A 22,099-nucleotide genomic window follows, 5' to 3' on the forward strand; every position below is an offset into this window, starting at 1 on the left:
TGGATTTGCCTTTTTTTTTATTTACAAGTGCTGAAAAAAATGACATGGGGGACAACCAGTGCAAAATCTGTACATAAATTCAGTTGCAGGTTTCTTATATACATGAGTACTGAACAAGAACGTGAATACACTCTTTCTGTCATGCATGTAACAGAGTTCACAATACAGCAAAAGACATGGTGTAAAGATGTCTGATTTAGTTGTTGTCCGTGATGCTGAGGCTGCTCATTCTCCCAGGGAAAGGTAGGATGATCTCATTGGAGCTCAGACAAACTGCCTTGTGAAAACAAACTGACAGAAAAGATAAGGAGCACAACAGAAGACGACCCATGACTTAATTAATACACCATCCTAGGCATTTAACGTAATTAGTCATGGGGAGTTATTAGAGCAAGTTAGAACACACCAGAATTATTTGGTAATGGCCCACAAGTCCATACTGACAAAACATCAAGGCAAGATTCAGCACATTTCCCCTGATGGACAGGAAAAGGGGGATAGAATAGAAAAAATAAATCCCTCTTGGCGGGCAAGAAAACAAACACATTCTATGGGAAATTGAAGGTAAAGTGCATCAAAGCTTAAAATCAAAAAGGTGGGGGGCCCAAAGATTAAGAGGTACTCCACTAAAACTTGCAGCACACACAGATTAACAATGGAGAGAGCAGCTATCAGGATTGTCAGGTCAACTGTCCCTCCAGCTTTGTTCTACGATGGCAGACACACGCTTCTCGTACTCCCGCTTGTTCTCCTGGTACAGCTGAGCTGCCTGACTGTTGGCTGGACTGTTGGGGTTTGGTTCATCAAGCAGGGACTGAGGAAAAGAAGATAAATACTGCATCAACGCGCCTTCACAAATGGTTTCAAGTACTGTTTAAACAGGGCTTCAGATTACTTTGGCAGTAACACCAGAATCTTTCAATGTGTCATCTGACTTTCACAATCACCATTTTTTTACTGTATCACTATCATTTTTACTACCACTAAATTAATAGAACAGTACATGAAACAACCATTACATATAAACAGGATACTCAGAATCATATATTTTCTGCAGTCTCTCTATCTCAACAATTACTTACACCTTAGTAGAGCTGCGATGAATGGTCTATTGGTTTATTAATCGATTAGTCGATCAACAAAACATTAGTTTGCAACACTTTTGGTAACTGTTTGGAGTCTATGTTTAAAAGGAAAAAATGACAAAACAAGACATTTGAAAACGTCACCTTGGGCTCTGGGTACATTGGCATTTTTCACCATTTTATGACCATTTATAGACTAATTGATTAATTGAATAATAAATGAATTGATACTGAAAATAATTATTAGTTGCAGCCTTATCCCTTAGCATCAAATTCAAAATCTCACTGTATTTGTAAGCATTTGCATGAGCATAAGGTTTGTAAATATTTGTCATTTTTAACCCAACATTTTCCCTTTCCCAGAGGAAAGGGCTCATTTTGTACAATGTTATGTGTGTATTACTTATTCGATCATCGATTTGTAGTCAAACAACAGAAAGTTTTACTACTATTCTGATATACAATGAATGATTTCAGTCTTTTATCAAGTAAAAACACCAGATATGTGGTTACAGCTTCTCAATGTTGAAGACAGTGTTTGCTTTCTCTGTTTTACATCACTGTAAACTGAATACCTTTCAGGTTTTTCACTTTTGGTTAAAAGTTAAATAAGGCGTGACTGCATTTATAATAACTATTATTGTACTGTTTTTTATTGACACTTCTTACCTGGATAGATGTAAGAATAGAGGACACATCATAAGTGGGACTCCAACGATTCTGTAGGATGTCCAAACATATACTGCCATCTGCATAGACTGTGGATAAAAACACAATTATTCACTACCCACAAATATCAACACTATAATGTGCCGGAAGATAAGACAATATTCCTACCATTTGGATGAAACATCTTTGACACAAATCGTACTGTGGGGGGTTTGTTGGGGTATTCTTCCGTGAACTCTACAATGAGTTTAAATGTACCTGGGACGAAGACAAACAAAAACAAAACAAAACATTGACTTCTCCTAACCTGAACAAAACACTTCCTTTATCAACATGAAAAGTTGTATGTTACAGGTTTAACAACTATTATTATAAAACACTAATAAGGAATAATCTTGAAAGGGGAAAGAAGAAACAGTTTGGCTGTTGAGAAATACTAAAATACTTTCTTGATTTGCAACACTTACTTGATAATAACAGTAATGTGTTTCACGTTATTTAAGTTTCATAGTAAGTTTTATATGATACTCCTTAATTAGATTTTTGGGTGGAGAATCCCTTTAACAGAACAGAAAAACAGAAAAACAAATGATGAATGGTAAATTCTAGTCTTTCTGACTACTCAAAGCGCTTCAACTACATATCTCATTCACCCCATTCACACACTGATGGCAGAACTGCTCATCAAAGTAACTAATCATTCACACACCGAAGGCACAGCCCTCTGGAGCAATTTGGGGTTCAGTGTCTTGCCACTAAAGGACACTTCGACATGTTCAACCTTCCGATTGGTGGATGACCCGCTCTACCACTATGCCACAGTCGCCCCTAATTATTTATCATTAAAAAAAATAAATAAATAAAATCAGGCAATACAATTAAGTGATAGGTACACAGATTAGAACACCTCTCCATCTGAAAAAAACTGGGGGAAAGCAAACATCACTGAAGCTGCCAAAGTGCTTTTCACCATTTCTACTTGGTCATCTAAATGTAAAAGTCAATATTAAAACACTGAAGAAGAGAAGACTTTTAAATGTCTCTCTACAGGAATGGGTTGTTTGGTAACTGGTATCTATATAAACATATTCTAAATAGGGGGTTTGGATGTGTTAAAGTTATTGTGTTAAGAGATGTTTTACATGTAATATAGTAAAAATATAGCTTACTACACAAAATAATAAGTCATGAACACAGTGAGATGCTTACCGTCCTCAAACGGAGTTCCTTCAGGGCTGTGAGGTTAGAGAAAAAATATATTTCGTCATTCATGCCGTACTTCACGCCCAAATTTATAGGATCTGTAGTTGGGAAAAAATCTGTCCAAATACATTATGACTGTGCATCAGTGTCTCACCCAAATATGACTGCATTCCACACCATGATGTTGTTTTCAGATGGGGCACCACTGACACCAGCTGGAGGGTCCTCTTGTAGCCTTCATAACAAAAAGAAAAAGTTATAGAAAGAAACTAGATTTATTTAGCCAGACTACTGAGTCAAGTGAACCCCACAATCCAATGGCCTCTTTCCTCTTTCAACATTAAGCCTCAGCCAAATGTAATATTTCAAATAAATATAACTCCACCTGCCAACATGGCTGGTGGCAGCTACAGCAGACTTCTGGCTAGAGTAAGCAGACTCAATTGCCACATTAAAAAAATATCTTGATTACTTTCCCACTTGGTTGTGCCACTTACACACTTAACCCTGATGTCTAGTATTTTCGCAAAAATGCAAATCAGCCTTCTGCTTTGAACAAATATATACATATCACAATAGCAACCAAGCAACGGCCTTTTTTAAATAAATCAAGTCAGTGCCATGAATCGTGTAAATGTTGGGCACGGTAATTTCTTATTAACTACTATGAAACATGGTTAAAGTTTTATCAGTTGAGATAAACATTAATGTCACAACTTACTAGTTAGCAACCAACTACAGAGACTCTCACATTGTGGCAGTCTAAAGTCCAAGCTAACTTTGAATTAAGAGAGAAAAATGGAGATGTGACATTTATAGGAGCAGCTATGTGATATGGGTACTTATTTTGTTTTCACCATTAACTTTCCCCCAAAGTCAACACCTCATTGGTATTAAAGAGAAAATTAAGCTTCAGAGCATTGAGTGGTTAGTGGTACAATACTTCTCTTCTCATCATATTGACCCTAGCAAAATAGGACCACTGTTGTTAAAGGTCAAAACTAAAATGTTAATATCTTACACCCTTTGCACCAAACCTTAGGACACATATAATTAAAACTGTCAGTTGCACAATCACTACTGGATTATAGAAGCGTGAAAGGTTTCAATATCTTAGTTAGAAACATTTATCATAACCTCAAAACTTAGTTCCAAATTGCAATAATTTTCCTGTTCCCTCACTGTCTTAAAGCAGAGGTCCTGCACTCAACACCACTTCCAGTACCTGGAAAGACCTGTCCAAATCTCTGCAGGTCAACAAGTCCTGTCAGAACTTAAAAGACAAAAGCTAATAATACTCGGTGCAATCAAAGGATCTGGAGCTGCTGAAATTGAGATGTAAACATGTCTGAGGACCCTGAAGTAACCAGGCTCATTTAAATTGGGAGATGAAAGGATTCAGTTTACTCATATTGGCACCCGCTGCCGCTTTTTCGTGGACAAAATGTTCTGTTACTGTTAGAAGACAGCCTGATGCTGACTTCAGAAAAGGCAGCCCGAGTATACACAGTGGCTTCCTCTGCGGCTTAATGTTGTCCTTCTCACTTTCAACATAATGTGTTTGTTTGGGATTTCTGGATAATACTTTGTGGCGTTAGATCTAGATTCAGAGTAAATCTGCCCATAATTACTTACCGTCCAAACTTTTATTTTAACATAGCTAATGTTGGTTAGCCAACGTACAGTTATATTGTCTAACGCTAAGTAGTACAGGCTTAAATTCACAGAGCACTGCCGTTTGTTATGTTGCATTAAATGTGTTTTGCCCAAGGATGGCCAACTGGTCACTGACATTTAAATGCTACCTTGTTTAAAGAGTTAGCAAGCAGTCGTAAACTGATAGTCACCCTAGTCGACTAACTTGTTAGCATGTATCAGCTAGCACGATTAGCTTCTCGCTACGGCAGAAGCGCTTCTACAAAATTAACGTTATGTCACTTAAATGTTTCAGGTTAGTAAAAACGCGAGATAAACTGTAGTGTTTGCGTTACGTCCATATTTTACTGTGGAGACTGGTGAATCAATATGTTTATATTAAAAAAAACACTGGATAGCTATGTCAAGCTAACGAAAGCTAGGCTAATGTTAGCTGTTTTTGACAAATCATAGCTAACATTATCGGTATAATTTCTGACCATCAACTCACCGTTTAAAATCTCTCATAAGTCTTCTTCTAGCTGGGGTTGACATAGTTTAACTTGTGGAACACGTAGTCACAACACTGACACTTTAACAGGAACTTATTTTATAAAAACGTTATATTGTATTTAATGGTTAGGCCTATTTGGACCCCTCACAGCAGCCCCGTTCACGGCAGACCGACACTCCCCGTCGCTTTCGATAATCCTGCCTCTCCGGTTAGCTCAGCTAGGTTAACTGGACGATACCACATCATGGAAAAGGGGGAGACAATTTTGAATCCTAAATTAAACAGAATTTTCTGTCATTGGAATATCAGTACAGACATCTGGTCCCGTTAACAAGGTATCCTTTGGAATACATTGTGCCATATACCGGCAAGATATACCTACTACCTTGTTTTATTTAACAGCATTTGTTTTTTCTCCCCATTCTGATTGATGGCGGCGTCTGTCACGGGGTGTGGTCACAGTGACGTGATGTTTGTGCAGCGTAATAGATGATGAAGGTCGCTCCTGGTAACAGGTGACTGTTAGCACTGTGAATACACCAATAGCTGTGCCCCAACGAGTGGGGTAGCCTTGCCTGCACCACTTAAAGCAGTATTCTGGATAAAACATGGGCCAACCAACATTTTGATTACTGCAGTTAGGTCATAAATCCATATTAAGACAAACAAAATTTGCTTTCAATAGTAAAAAGTGGATGAAGCGGAGAAAGTTTTTAAGACTTATCGTTTGAAAATATCTTAAATACCACGATTTTCTATGCAGCTATCACAATTGATACTTATTTATTATTGGCTAACATGGTAGCTTTGCCAGGATAATGATTTATTTTACAAGTTATTTATACATGTGAAGCAGTCCAAAAATAAAGTGATGATCAAACTTTTACAAAACTTTTTTTAATCATTAGAGTAACATGGGATGTACTCGCACTTTTATCAACATAAAGAGTGAGGGCTCACCCTACTTCTAAATGAGAAAGAAACAAAAAGTAAGTATTGCCAGTGGTTCAATACAGATGTTTAGTGTATATTAGAACAAGGCTATTTACAGCTTAATCAACTTTAATAAGCTAAACAAACACTTTCTCTTTTAACAACACAAACACATCAGTTACAAATTTCATTTCATCCACAACAATGGGCCAGCCTTTCCAAAAATGGATAATAATTTCAATGTATAACTGGACCCCTGAATGGCTTTAAGGAAAATTAATGCTTGTTTAGGTTTATATGACATTCAGGCAAAAAGGATGGCGTGCCAACTATCTTTTACTTTAGGACCCATGGTAAAGAAGCATGGTGCTGAAGAGGGCATGGTCATACAACTGCTCTGCTTTCACAGATGTCTGGTGCTCCACTGTAGTGCTGTTGTTCTCAGGTGAGTCACTGTAGTTGAGTTGGCCGTGGTGTGTTTCTGCTGCCGGATCACACCCAAATGGAAGCTGTGGTTGATTGTGACCTGCCACTGGGAATGAGACAAATAGTCAAAGTGTGTATACGTAATTAATTCATGACCATATTCCTGCTTCTATAAATATAACAAGAGGCAGGGGAAACAAAAACACTGGATTGACTTTGTTTTGCACAATTATTAAAAGGGGGCAGCCAACTACAGAGAAGTTTAGAAGCCATTATGTGACTGCATTTCAACACACTGGAGAAAAAAAAAAAGTTTTTTGGCTTTCCATTTGGATTACAAACAAAAAGTGGATCAATAAATTGCAACATACATTCCAGAGCCTTGTGTAACCCTACAGGTTTTGAGACCTGAGACCTTGTTTTAAATAGGTCACATCCTGATCTGTGGTTGCCTTGACTTATTTAGTGCTCTATTACACAGTGACCTAGTTCTGTCTTCACAGTAGTATTTAAAATACTTTGTCAAGTCAAGAAAATCTTCAATCTTCCAGACGTGCTGGCATTCCAAAATCCAACACAATGAGTTAAATTAGAGTTTAGTCTAGTGAAATTAGTTTAATGTTTATAACCCTTCCTTTGCATTCATCTGAAAATTATTCCACTTTTTTCACAGGCCAGCAAAAATGCTATAGGGACAGGACTTGACAGATGCATTAGAATACATCAAGAAAACAAAAGTCCACCACAATCACATTTATAAAATTGATCAACATTTAATGATTTCACACAATCAAGTACAAAGCTAAACCTGCTCAGTACTAAGCATTGGATGTGATACACTCAAACCTTCTGGCATGTAAAAGAAAATAAACAGAAACCACCAGCAACATGAAATTGTACTACAAAATACAAAGAAGAAAGAATTTCCCTTACCAGTATCTAGAAAAGTTGAAAATAATGTACATTAAATTATTGATCAACTATTCAATACAGCTCAAGAAATAAGGCCTTTTGCAAATCCATGCAAACTTCCTTGAGCAGTACTGTTTATTCATAACTACTGATTGTAAAATGGCCAATAACCAATTTCAAAATCAGACTGGGTATTATTATATATCATACAGATGTGCAAGCCCCGCTAGTTGCCTAAAAAAACTTTGCTAACACGCACACAGTAAACGTACACCATACTTGAGAATCAAATAAGCACACAGCCAAAATTAACGCAAAGGAAAAACAGGAAAAAACAAATTCCAAGCCCATGGATCACTATGTCTTAGTACGTGACATCTACGAACTACCAAAAAGCTGCACAATGAATCGTATATACTTTAAGAGCTACATTCATGTTGGGATATGCTTTGGCATAAGGTAATTCTTGAGTACAAAACATCGTCAGCTAATATGTGGTAGCAGTTAACATCAGTCATCATCAATAGAGCATTATTTAAAATCAAATAATATTTGATTTAATTTATTAAGCTCAACTGGGGGGGGGGGAAACATTTATAAAGAAAAACATCCAGTCACCATTTAGATATTACATTTCATGTGTATACCAATCACATTCTTTTTTAGCTATTTCTCTTAATAGAAACATCACACTTTTTCCACCCTATTTGGATATAACCGCTTTAGCTATTCCATACTGAAATTCACCAACGTTCCCAGCACAAGGCAAATAGTAACATCTTTAGGTGACCAATGAAGTTTTCCTATTATGCAACAATGTATAATTTGATAAGCAATATTTAAGACCGATTTGAAATGTGACCAAGACTTATTTTTTCCATTAAGCCAATATGACCTATATTTGCACTGGTGACCCACTGCATTGGGCGAGGGAATGCCAAATATTTTATCCAGGACACTGCTGTATAACTGTGCAAAACAAAACTCACCCTTTTTATTATAAACCTAAACAATTAAGGATTACACAACAATTATCTGTATAACTGGACGGATGCATTACATATAACAGTATAATAAAGAAATCTGAATATTTTTATCCAACCGAGTATAATTGGGTACATGGAAAAGTAGAAAATACAGCACACACTCTGCTATACATCTTTCAAATATAGCTTACCACCAGATCAAAACAAATGTATTACTTTATGCATGTATTATGCAAAAAACATAGCCACACAATACCAAAAAGATATACTGGACAAATGTGAACATTAGTGTGCCCCTCACACACACACACACACGCGCACACACACACACACACACACAGGCCCTCTACAGGTAGGCATAAGAGTTGGTGCAACGACAAGGGGTCTGCATTGTTGCCACAGTGATGACCTCCAGCTCTTTAGTTGCAGGGCTCAGCCAGTCCTGCCCCGCCTGGTTCTCACACTGATCCAAGGCCACCGGCCCTTGTGGTGGTGCACACCCATTCAGCCCAAATGCAAAGGGTCCTGGCCCACCTGAGGTTACAGTCGCTGCCAACTCCATGTTCATGCTTTCCATCTGGGCCTCTCCAGCACCACCCAGTGGCCCATTCCCATTCAACAATTCTGGTGGCATGCTAAGACCTAAGAGACAGAGATGCATACAAAAACAAAGCTAGGAATGATATCTGAAAAGAGTTTAATTTTTAAACTTCAAACATGACAGAAACACTAGGGCATGATATTAGGTTCCACTGGCTAAAATAAAAATCTGCTCTGCTGCAATTGTTTTAAAGTGTTAAACTGTTACAACCATAATTATTTAAAGTTATCTTGTTGTCCACTTTTGGGCAACTATGGTTCTGAACTTCAAGCCCACTCTACTGCAGGGCTTTTAGACGAGAATGGCAATCTTTTTCCTTTAACACACAACATTATAACACTGCACAATTAAATTAATAGTTGGTTTTAAAACAAAAAAAGTTAGTTGATGCCTGATGCTAAAATAAAATAAGTTGTGTGAAGTTGGGATGTATAAAGTACAAACAGGAAGTCTACATATAGGGTGCATGCACATACATTTTATATCAGCCTATCCTTTTTATATGAAGTCATACAAACACAGATCCCATATGGAGTTGTCCCGTCTGTGCTCAAAAATGCTGTGAATTTGTCTCAAACAGCAATGTTCGGTAATTTTGTGCAGCATGACTGCTGCATAGTGTAAGCAAATAGTAGACTTTCAAGCTGGAGCATAGTGATGCCATTTTTCCTTTTAAAGAAATAGTTTAAATCTAAATGTAACTAAAACATATTTGATCAGCTTAGTGACCTACCGTTAGGTCTAGCCTTCTTCACTGGGTTTGCTTCCATGCCATCGAACGACCTCTTTCTGTTGGGCACACCATTCGAGAAGCTGCGCCCCTGGACAGTGGGGTGAACATGGCCCCCATTCTGGGTCATGCCATTCAGAAAAGCCCCATTATGGGACTGAGCCATGTTTTGTTGGAAGTTCTGGGCATTGGAGAGAATCTCAGCGCACTTCTGGAATCCCTGGGCGTGGGCCAGGTCAGCAGCAGTCAGCCCACTGGCATTCCTCATACTGCACAACGGGAAGGAGGAGTCTTAGGGACACTCACTGTACGTTTGATTTACACAAATAAAAAAACAAACAAAATAAGACACACCCAAGCGCGCGCACACACACACACACATTCATTAAACAAGTATTTGCACACACAGACAGACACACAGATGTATAGAAATAGCCTGTGCTGCTCTACCCTCTCACATCGTCTTCGTCATCTTCATGAGAGATGACGACTGATCCTTTTGGATCATTTGCATCTTTCACAGAACTTAAATCTGGACACAGTTTCCAAATAATTAGGGAAACATGTCTGCTGCAAACGGACATGATTAAGACAACTGATGGTATGCACCAGTTTATTTGAACAAGAACCTGAAATAATCTGACAAACCTGACAGGATAATTAAGATATTTCTATCAAATGATCCACTGAATCCAAAGGAGACTTTCTGTAGGTGATGTAAAGAGCTTAGTCTTGTCTTCAGGACAAATGCGACATCAAGGAGGATTTTGCAAAGGGTGAAAGGCCGCTGTCATCTCAGTTTTCCACCGGTGATACTGTTAAAGGATTTCTGCAATGCCGCATCCAAATTCCAGCCAATGACGTAGCCAAATCCCACATTTAAGCTGCAAAAAGAAAACCTGGAGTGGTGCGGATGTCCACATGAATGCACACTGTATTTGATGGGAGTGTGTGTGTAAAGTGGGAAGCTAAAAATGGAAAATAAGCTGTATTATTGAAAACAAAACTCCAACAGAGACTGTTGACTGAGACTGAGAGCAAGATTGTAGAATTCTTCAGAGACAAGTACAAGATTCAGAAGTCCATCATCCACAGGAGGCCAGGAGTTGTATCTTCAGAAGAAACTCCACAGAATCAATAGTTACAAGGACAAACCGCAACCTTCAACCATTAGAAATCCAGACATCTTCTCTCGGAAAGGTGAAGTTAGGAAGACCTAGTCTTCATCTTGGTTCAAGAAAGATGAACAAGAGAATGAAAAACAAGAGAAACAAGAAGCGTTCGTACAACTATTCACAAGTCAAAATAGTCTTTGCACTACGTACAGTTGTGTTAATCATATCCAGTTGCAGCAGGAATAAGGTCATTTTCTGAGTGCAATAATGAATGAGCAAACAGTGCTGTGTCATAGGTTTTCAATTTTCAGACTTGCACATGTATGGAAGCAATTTCACTGGAAAATAAAATGATGACAGATAACTAGACTTATCAACACAATTAAATACAACGTAAATTAAGAATAAAATATTTAATCTGTTTGTTGCTGCAGTTATTTAGTAAATAAATTGCCAGAAAAGTCAATTTTCTCCTGCTAATGTGAAATTAACGTGCAGGAACAAATGTCTGCCAGTCTACCCCTAACCAATAGAGGCCATTGGGCTTAATGATGAGAATTTCTCTCCTCTCCATTGGCCAATTACACAACAATACTGCACTGTCTAAATGTCATCGCACTGCAAAATGAGTTCTCTAAGCAAACAGCCATGTCTTTGTCAAAAATTGGGACACATTCAAGCTTGTACTAACTATTACGTATGTGACAGAAAACTTCTGCAACACCATCTGCAGGCTGTTTATATATATATATCAAATGCACCAGAGAATAGGTAATGCATACTGGGTGGCTGCTTTAAGAACTGTATGTTTAAACACTGTTTTATCCTATTCTATTTATTTATTTTCTGTTAAGTTAAAATCAAGTGACATTGGCTTCCACACAATGAGGCCGAATTTAACGTACACTGCTACTGTTTGGTCATTCATTTGGTTTAGAAATTGTTCTCTCTCTGCATTTTTATCTTAACAGTTGTGCAAAAAATAAACATTTCAAGAGCTAGTGCACATGAAAAACATTTTATAAAGAATTTAAGATTGAAAAACAAAACAATTTTAAATCACACAATAACTTGTTGCACATTACCCGTCCCCTTCAAAATTAACGCTTCCAACGGATTATTCCAAGAAACTAAATTTATATTGAAACCATTTTGTGGTATGGTAGATGGATTGGTCTCACTCTAAGGAATGTATCATACGCTGCTGTTTTTAACCCTCAGTAAACTCAATCATTCAGTACTCTAAAAACCAAAATTTCTCTCTGAACAGAAAAGGTTTCTCTGAGCAAACCAGTATGGACTAGAGATGCAACAATTAATTAAAAACATTACTGTAAGCAAAATATATTTTAAGGAATTCACTTAATTATTTTATCCTTTAAGCAATAATCACATACTGTCAACTACATTTATTGTAATTCTTTCCATATTTAATGCCACCCAAAGTACTTGTCATACTTGTTGTCCAGAGGAAGCCACATGTATGCTGACCTCAGATCGAATCCCATCAAACCTTCCCATCGCTCCTTGGCTGTTAAGTCAATCCATAATTTTAGGGAGTGAAATATCTCGTTTTTATTGACAAAGCAGTTATAGAAACTCCCACAGATTTTTGCTTATCCTAGCCTTGTTCTAAAAGTTAGACCAAAAAGAAGCAAGCAGAGTTTCAAGTGCTGTAGCGTTACAACAGCAGATGTTATGAAACATTTTTTATGTCTTGGAGACACAAAAAGACGAGTTAGACGATCTGTCTGGGCCATTTCAAATACCTGACTGGTACAGTTAAATTCTGCAAATCAGATGGAAATCTGGAAATAATAAATTAATACTTTTTGTCTGATGATCTCACTGTTTTCTTCTTACTCTCACTACAGTTCTTGAGTAAATCCCCAACTCTCTCGTTGAGCTTTATTCTATTCTGCAGCTTAAATTCCTACATTATTTCTTGTTCCTTCTTCCACCTTGGATTATTAGATGACCGACCACATAATTACAAAGCCAAGAATCCCTTTACAATATCCTAAAAACAGTATTCCTTTAGTGAGACCTGACATCTACAGTAAGCACTGATCCATAAAAATGGACAACAGAGTACACTAATTAACCCAGGTTTGGTGTGGGAATTTAAAAAGGAAGCGTTAATTCTTTGTAAATGCCTGGTATGCTTTGCTTTTCCGTCCTAAGCACACAATATGTATCTTCTCTAACTATCGTCTAACCTTCCAGAGGCAGCCTATTATCATGCTACATGTTGACATGGGACTCACGTGATTAAACCTGTCCATATAAAGGGCTCCTATGGTTAGTTCACAAAATCAAAAACAAATCATAAAATAAAAAAACAAAACACTAGATATACAGGAACAATCATGGATAATAAGCAAAGCATGCAGGTTTAAAACTTTAGTTTTGATTCAAAAAAACCTAGCATTAAAACCAATCACCGCAAGAAATACCTCAACAGTTTGCCAGTGTGTAGATAGGAAGCGATAGTGAGAACACTCAATGCCACAACAGTGCGTCTATCCCAGGGAACGGGGCAGACTCAGCAGTGTCTATTCTCCCCCTTTCTAGGATTACTTGAAAAAACCAAGTCATTTCCAATTCAATGGCTGCAAAACATTAAGACGTACGGTTCTGTTTCTGTTAACAGTATAGAAAACTTTTTTTGTAACTTATTGTCACTTTCATAAAGGAAAAGGTGACAAAGATTAGATGTCAAAACAGACTACGATATTGTATAGGGTTAATACTGTGACACACAAAATAAAACATTTCTGTGTATAAAGTAAAATATTTGGTACAGTGAAATGACAGTGAATAACCATTGCAACAGGATGATTGTTAGCATTACACAGTTCAGTACATGATGCTATGTAAATCTAACCCATCTCACTCAGCTGCTCTAAGCCTCTGTCTCTGCACTACTCTCATCACCGGCAGCCTCTAAACACTTTCCTACCTGCTGCTAGCTTGCTAATGGACCACCATAACACTTTGAGGCTCATGACAAATAATAAAAACCTCTTTTTTAATGATGGAACTCTGCAGAACATTGTTTAGATATCATTTTTATTAAATATTAGAGATTAAAATTGCACAAGGTAATGTTAAGCTCATTTTGTTCCATTGCGTTGAATGGATTTTAATTATATTTTAATGTTTTATCTAGGAACATTTAATTTAATTTTCATTTAATTTCAACATGAGAATTTTGTCTAATTAGGATTGAATGGAGAGATGATAAGAGGAAGTGGGCAAATGAGACCAGTCTCTTCATTAAGGCTGGGTAACACCACAAGACAAACAATTCAGATGTAGTACTTGCTGTCCCAATGGAAAGTTCTTCTTACTTTGTAACGGGACAAAGATAAACATCACACGAGGATATGCACACTTCCCTCTTCTGTCATTCAAATACATTTGTCCCTTCATCCGGAACCACGGCTCTTCAGGGCGAGCATGTGCAAGGAAAAATTCCTGTGTAAATATGTAAATATAAAATAGGGGTATCAGTGCAAAGGACACAGGTGGTTGGGCCATAGGAAATGGGAAAATGTAGTCCAGTGGTATCCAACCATGATACCACTAATATAGTAAAAACTCAAGTTCCAGTTGACCTCATATACAGTTGTGCGTAGCCAACATTTCATGAAAATGTATAAAAGCCTGAAGGCGAAAGTTTTAGTTCATATTTTGGACTATGAAATGCATCCAAATATTTTAAAACAAATAGAGTATCAGGCCCTCGACTCAAACCCACAGTCAGCCATCAGGTGCTGTTGGACGATCATTGATCATCTGCGGCCTGTAGTTTTTGTGGTGTCTAGAGTCAGCCTCTTTCGGCAGCCATTTGGTCAACTGAGTGTGTTTAATCAGTGCTGGGAGCAAATGGTGAGAGAGTTCTCTGAACTGCAGTTCCGCCTAATTAATCAGAGATGGATCCATTTAGTATGGTTTCTCCTCACTGTTTACTGCCGCCTCTTCTTTTTCTTCTTCAGCAAGCAACAAGGCTGATGAAGCCTGTGCAAAGAAGGAAAAGTCACAGCTTCAAAGCGGTCTAAATATATTCCAAGCATACGGTTTAGACCATTTATAAATACAGACTACTGACAGACTAATGTTCTCCTCTCATGAAGGCACGGGCCAGCTGGCTAGTTGTAGTCTTTTAGGTGTTTTCGAGAGCAACAGAAGATGTGAGGTGGCATGACGTGACGCAAAACATTTGATCAAAGGACGAGGTCCTTTTAGTCAAGAATCTTCGCATTGGAGGCATTGATTTTAATTTGAAAACATGAATATTCATGTTAATGACTGTCTTGTGGATGGCTCTGCAAGTTTCAAAGAATAAATGATTAAACTCCACTTAATAGATCTACAACTACAAATGGGAATACTTCACTGGAGTTCATCTTCTGAAATACCAGACAAAACAGACTCCAAAGTGTATTTGCCAGTCAGCCACAGTGTTAGCCAGAATGCTTTTTGCAGTGGGTTTCACTGTAGACTGTTCATCGTCGTCTCAATTTTGTTGTAGATGGCAGCGCAGAGGCAAAGCTGTCTTCAAGGATGAAAGAAACCACCACACACATACAGCCAGCAAAAAGACTGAGAAGACTAAAAATAAAGTTTAAGTTCAATGTAAATTGTGATGGCAGTGGTACTGGGTTATTTAGAAGAAAATATTTACTGTAATTTATTATATATAATGTTGATTTGCTGAAATATTGCTGCAATTTAAAAATGAGTTATAGCTGAAAAGGTAATTTTACAGGCCAATTTATACACAATTACCTACCTAATTTTCTGCGTTTGTCTTGCACTTTTGCTACTACTAATAAAATTCAAACAGGGTAGTAATTAGACCTGCATTTATGATTGTGACTGACTATATGAATATAGCAATTTGTACACAAAATTTCATAGAACGATATTCCAGAGTATTTTTTACTATGCCGCACAACATCATCATGCAAGCAATAAAATATTATTAATCCAAATGGCATATTGAGTTACTGGATTTTTTGCATATAAAAGTGCACCTGTTTAATTCTGTGTCTTATGCTCTGTTGACCTGTTTTCTTCTGCATATGTTTGTAAAGCACTTTGGTCAGCCCATGTTGTTTTAAATGTGCTACAGAAATAAATTTGACTTTACTTATGTGTATGTATATTCATAGACTCCATATTTCATATGCACGCATAAGGATTATTTGGCTTTTCAAATGTTTTTAGGTAATCCTTTTTAGCTAAACCTCTTATTTAATTTACATATTTTCTTTTTAATAATATAAATAAGTGAAAAATTAAAAAATGTTTTTGGCATTTGACACCAACTTAATTTGGAAGTTAGTCTAAAGTTATTTTGTCATGAGCCTCACTCCCACCTAGTGTGACTTAGTTTCCCTCCTAGTCAGTAAGTAAAAAAAATTATAACTTGATAATAAACTAAACTAAATGTAATATCTGTGATCTGCAGGGGGGGAAAAAAATCACATATCATTTTCATCATACATATTACTCATCAGCTGATAACCAAATGCACATTACAAAATCTCAACAAGAAATGAAGCATTTATTAAACATGTCTGCATGAACGCATTGGATTTAATTTGTTGAAACAGTCAAATCAACCAGGGGTTTCACATGCCTTGGAAAATTAAGGTTGAACTAAGAGTATAATTCAAATCACCTTGGTTTATAGTCTGACAAATAAAAAATAAAAAATCAATCAATCTCAGCTGTCAGGATCAACTACTACCTGCATAACATTTTTTTTTTTTTTTTTTACAATTTTGCAATTCTTTGATTTTTAGTTTGCGTTTTATGTCACTAGGGCCATGTAGTACAATAAAAAAAAACTCCAAGGAAGAGATTATACATTTGGGTTTCAACAAACCTAAAAAAAAAAAAAAAAAAAAAAAAAAAGATTGATTCCTCATTGAAACCACAGGTCGTTAGAGGCCCAAGGTCAGCAGAACTAGTATCAAACATCACTCAATAATAAATACAAATGCCTTCTCTCCTCATTCTAACAAGTGCCTAATAAACATAGACAATATTTCACTATTTCACTGTGGTATCACTGAATAACTGTTTCCACTGACATTATTTGCTGTGCTCAGATTTATAAGACCACATAATGACCATTTTCTCTGATGACGAAAAAAACGATCAAAAGCTACACAAACTGTGCATCTATAAACTCCCTGGTTGTTTTGGGTTTCTGGACATCAATGGTAAAAGAAAAAAGGCATACGGCTTGTTGCAAAAAACGAAAATGCAAGTAAGATAATAGTTTAACATTTAAATGTAAATCTTTGATTAAAATATGCTTCTGCTTCATCTTTTAATGTTAGCTTCCTAGAATATTATATGTTCTGCTTTACATGCACTTACTCTAACCAAACAAAACATGAGCTGATTTATGAAACTATGATAAGAGTATGAGTAACAAGCAGCTCAAAAAGTAAAGCTTGCATTCTTGTATAAAATATGATTCTGGCAGTAGGTAAATTAAGTGCTTAGTTCATTAAGTTGTTACATGACTTTTGGCAAATAATAACTATGATCTATTGAGACATACATTTGTAGTTGTATTATCTCCCTACGGGTCTTGGGTCTAAATTTAAGAAACAGGAAAGATTGGTTGTGTCTCTTATGCTTTTGTTCATGCTTCAGGTGCACCAACAATAACAGAATATATTCTATAAATGGAAAAGCACAAAAACAGCTGCCAAGTAAAAAGGTGTGGCTAAACACTACAACTAAGGTAGATTTATCCAGTTCTTAAAATACTACTAAGAAACAGGGTGGCCCGGGCTGGTTAAATTCATAATGTAAAATGAATTATCTTATAATCCATTTATTTATTTATATGATATATTTATATATATTTTCTCCTTGTCAGTACCAAGAGGATTCTTTGTATCCTTTAAAACAAATGACACCTGTTCTAAAAAAAAAAAAAAAAAAAAAAAAAAAAAAAAAAAAAAAAAAAAAAAAAGAGAAATGACAGCAGCCAAAATAGTCAAAGCTAAGAAATCTGATCTTGCAGTTCTTGTGCAGTCTCCTAAAAATGTAAAGTATGCAACCAATTATATATGATCTATGCATTTTCATTCTATGCAACAGAAATATAACCTTTTCATACTGACAGTAAAAGGGCTTCAGGAAAAAAAGGCAATGTGCATTTGGTCATCTAGTCAAGCTGTGTATGTAAGACACTAACCAAAACAAGTGTTAAAGAAAACCACACTCTAGACTTAACAAAGATCATGCAATATGGTCTACTAGGCTAAGAACAGTTTATCAACCTTTACATTAAGTTGTCCTCGTGTATGTGTAATAATTGCACTGGATTTACAAAGCTGTTAGTCAATATCAAAGGCACCGTGCCGAATTGATGATCTACTTTCATTAAAATGCAGCTCAAATCACAAAAGGTAATATTAAAGTGTTTGCTGCATGTAAATGAAATTATATATAAACAATTCTCTAAGAACCAAATATGTCTTTGCTAATATTATTACACACAGAGGGCCACTTAACGCGAATTGTTGCAATAATAAACAACAATTTCAAGGATTAACAAAATCTGTCACATTTTCAAGGGAGCACCACCAATTATATTAATATTTAACAACACATCTCATGATCAAACAGTTTTAAGCTGGAGTGATTAAAATGTATTTTGTCTTGTAAACAAGAAAAGTTTCAAGCTAGCTAAAAATCAACTCTTGAGTTCAAATTCCTTGCTATTTATTAAACTGCACCACAATCATTAATTAAATGCCACTGGAGGAAGAGATATAAATGTTTCACACAATTCTTTGACATATAATTTTAACACCAGAATTGAATTAGCAGGACAAGGTGGTGTTTTACTGTATGGATCTTTAAAAAGACTACTTCTGCACTCAATTTGGTCTTTTCTTATGCTCAAATTTTTACAATATGATGTCCAGCACTGTTTACAGTTATACCTAGTATACAGCCTAAAGTGATTTAGCCATAGTATCAAAAATTGTAATGTTCCAAATTACTTAAAAGTTCTCATATTTGCATGTGTCTTAAAATTGATATTTGTTTAATATAATGTTCAGATCTGTAGGGTTAACTTGCAGATCCTCTGACTTTATTTGCAACACTGTAGAAACCACATTTAAATCTAGCATGTAAATTTCATCAGTGCTTCGATTTTAGTTTGGTGGCGATCCCTTGTAAAGGTGTAACTGAGATGTTGGATAGTACAGAGGAAAAGAAATGAAGACACAGATCTGATCAAAGGACTTACTCAGCTTTCGCTCCCTGAATCAAGAGAGCGTTGATACATTCCAGGCTGCCCGCACGAGCAGCCTTGTGGATGGGCGTCTCGCCCACATAGTCCTGCGTGATGACAAAAGACTGCAGTTACACACAGAAAAGCATGACTGTATTTATATATATATATATATATATATATATATATATATATATATATATATATATATATATATATATATATATATATATGAGTTAAGTATTTAATCAAATATACGCTCCCTAACTGCCTCTTTCTACATTTCCAAGGTTAAAAAAACAGACTCCAGAACGATAACAGGGCAGAGCCTGAACTTTTCACCCAGACTTCACCACCGCCCACGCACATTTACAGTTGCACATTAGTAAGAGTGCAGATGGAAGGGGGGGGGGGGAAGCATACAGCAGAAGGCTGTCTCTAACCACAATGTAATGTGGGCCGTGATCAAATCCTGAGCTATTCTACTGTCCAAAACCAGCCAAGTCAAAATATTATGAATCCAAGAGGAGGGAAGGTCACAAATACTAGAATTTCCCCAGGTGTTTATTTCAACATATGCTGAGCAAATTTAAAGCCAATTGTTAGAAATGTGTTTCATGATTATGTCATCGTGACCTACTAATCTGATTTCTCTCAGCAGTGCAGCGGAGCATTAAATATAGCCCCAGTCTATGAAGTCTGTGCATGAAAATACACAAAGTGGAAAAGACGTGACGAGTACAACGCATAACAGTCTGAGAGCAAATGCACTCTCAGAAAATGCGATAGATAAACACTGCGAGGGCCGTGACCCCACTTTAGAGGGATCCTCCTTGATGGGATCAGTCTGAGCTCAATCTCTCACACTGCGCTACTCTTTTCACTCACACATGCCTACCTATGCCTACATAAATATGAGGGTTTTTTTATGTGAAAGTGATTTTTGTGATTTGTTGTTAAATGTTGAGTCACATATAGTCTACAGTCCCTTTGTAATGTGCTGTTTTCTTTGTAGCTGTCAGTGAAAGATCATGTTTACACGCATTTCTCCAGGAAATGTTAACAAGGAAAATTCCTGTAAACTTGCTTGAGAAGTTGGGTGACTTTCAAAGTGTCAAACTGAACTGCAGGCATGTGTTGAGTGTGCATCTGATGTTGTACCTGTCTGTTAATATCTGCACCAGCTTGGAGTAGCCATAACAAGCACTCAGGGTGGCCCCCAAATGCAGCAATGTGGGTGGGCGTCTGTGCAAACCTGGAGGTCACCGCATTTACACCACAGCCCACCTGAACCAGACGCATCACACACTCCAACTGTGAAGAGACAATGCATAGACACAGATTATAAGATATGTGCAGTGTTTCATTCATTGCTTTCAAAGAAGACATTGGGCAGGTATAGACAAGTGTAGTACAGTAGCTGGTTAGAGGCAAAAATGCAACACCATTGTGTGGCCTGCTCCAGTCTGAGCCTTCATAGCTCTTGCTGTGGGCATGCATCCAATTTCCGCGCAAACTGTAAGCCTGCCCTTCCCAACGTGTAGTTAGTGTAAAACAAATCTTAGCACAAGTATGTGCGCGTTTTAAGGTCAATACACATTTAGTTAGAAATGAGTCATTAATGTTGAAAGTGGGATTAAGTGGGACGTTGCTTTTAAATCAGCCACACGTTTTTAATGTAACATTAAAGCTTTAGAAAAAGATTACAGAAATAAACGGAAAATTAATGACTGACCATTAAGCTACTTCAGTTTTGTGCTCAGATATCACCTGGTTTTAAATTATTTTAACGTTAGCTAAGTGTTTGGTAATATCAGTACCGTTATTTTCGTTTACGTTAACTAACGTTAGTTAAGCTAACTAACGTTCATTTTTCTCATAACGTTCCGGGTTCTTTTGTCAGCGTCTCATCCAACGGCCATTAAGTTACGTTAATGTTAAATATTGTTACCGCTCAACGTAAGCTTTTTGCTCGCAAAACATACCTAAAATGTAATGCAGACTGGTACAAATTATGAAAAATCCGTTAGCTATAGAGCAGTAACGTTACCAATTTCACGTTTATAGCCCATTGTCTGCCTCCAGTTAACGATGGCTGCTTTTTACTCTCATCAGCTAACTGTTAAGGCAAACATCAGGAAATGGCCGAGACTAGGCTCATGTCGGAGAGCGCTGGCGCTCATTTTCACCGTTTCACCAAAATGTCCATTGAGAGAAAACCTAACCCGTAAAACACCCAGCAAACTAGGTACCTTTCCGAAATGAGCGCCCCAGTGTATGGGCGTCCAGCCGTAGAAGGTGTCCTCCACCGTCAGGTCAGCCGGGTTTGCGGTGCACTGAAGGAGGGAGCACAAGGCACCGACATCTCCATCCCTGCATGCCCGATGGAGAGGGAAGCGGCTGTTTAAGACCTCCTCGCTCGAGAATCCAGACTCCAATCCCACCGACATTGTAGCAAAACGGAGCTAAGTAATACCTAACTACCTTAGAACAGACAGCAAAATGACTAGCTATTGTTTTATTCTGGTCGCCGATGGGGGTGCCTGTATTTCAGGACACACGCCACCCTGCCTGTCTTTCTTTCTGCCTGACAACACAAAGCAGACAGGGGCCAGGGCAGAGCACGCGCCGAAGTGAAACTTGAGAAACGCCGAGTAAGCTGCAAACTGTGGGCTGGATTTCACATTCCTGACTTTTGTTCTTCTTCTTCTTCTTTCACATTTAACGGCAGTTGACATCGCTTGTGTTGCATTACCGCCATTTTACTCATCTTAACTCCAGTGTCCGGTTTGTCAGATTTTTCCCATCTCCAAACATGTTCTGCCTTGTCCACTTCATCCAAACTCCAGTACGCTCTTTAATCCTGCTCCTCTTAGCCCAGATCTTTTCATTTCTTCCATCATGTCCTTTCTCTGTTGAATACTTCCCGTGTTCCATTAACCTAGTCATTATTATTGACTAGGTTAATTATGATTTTCTTCCATACAGTGCCCTTTTCCTTCTGATTTT

General features: G+C 37.2%; 2 protein-coding genes across 2 annotated transcripts; both read right to left on the reverse strand.

The window, feature by feature from the left end:
• On the reverse strand, positions 1-5,321 carry ube2al (ubiquitin conjugating enzyme E2 A, like). Its single transcript, XM_044216580.1, has 6 exons — positions 5,104-5,321; positions 3,112-3,192; positions 2,964-2,989; positions 1,923-2,012; positions 1,755-1,843; positions 1-814 (listed from the first exon to the last, which is right to left on the reverse strand). Exons 1-6 carry the CDS (start codon positions 5,145-5,147, stop codon positions 686-688), a joined length of 459 nt encoding a protein of 152 aa, XP_044072515.1. The 5' UTR covers positions 5,148-5,321; the 3' UTR covers positions 1-685.
• A 666-nt stretch (positions 5,322-5,987) lies between these two features.
• ankrd10b (ankyrin repeat domain 10b) lies at positions 5,988-21,754 on the reverse strand. The gene is made up of 6 exons (XM_044216576.1): positions 21,343-21,754; positions 20,252-20,404; positions 19,106-19,197; positions 9,698-9,963; positions 8,898-9,005; positions 5,988-6,571 (listed from the first exon to the last, which is right to left on the reverse strand). Exons 1-6 carry the CDS (start codon positions 21,538-21,540, stop codon positions 6,381-6,383), a joined length of 1,008 nt encoding a protein of 335 aa, XP_044072511.1. The 5' UTR covers positions 21,541-21,754; the 3' UTR covers positions 5,988-6,380.
• Between the last annotated feature and the right edge of the window lie 345 nt (positions 21,755-22,099).

The sequence above is a fragment of the Siniperca chuatsi genome, linkage group LG12 (assembly GCF_020085105.1).
Source record: "Siniperca chuatsi isolate FFG_IHB_CAS linkage group LG12, ASM2008510v1, whole genome shotgun sequence".
Taxonomy (NCBI): domain Eukaryota; kingdom Metazoa; phylum Chordata; class Actinopteri; order Centrarchiformes; family Sinipercidae; genus Siniperca; species Siniperca chuatsi.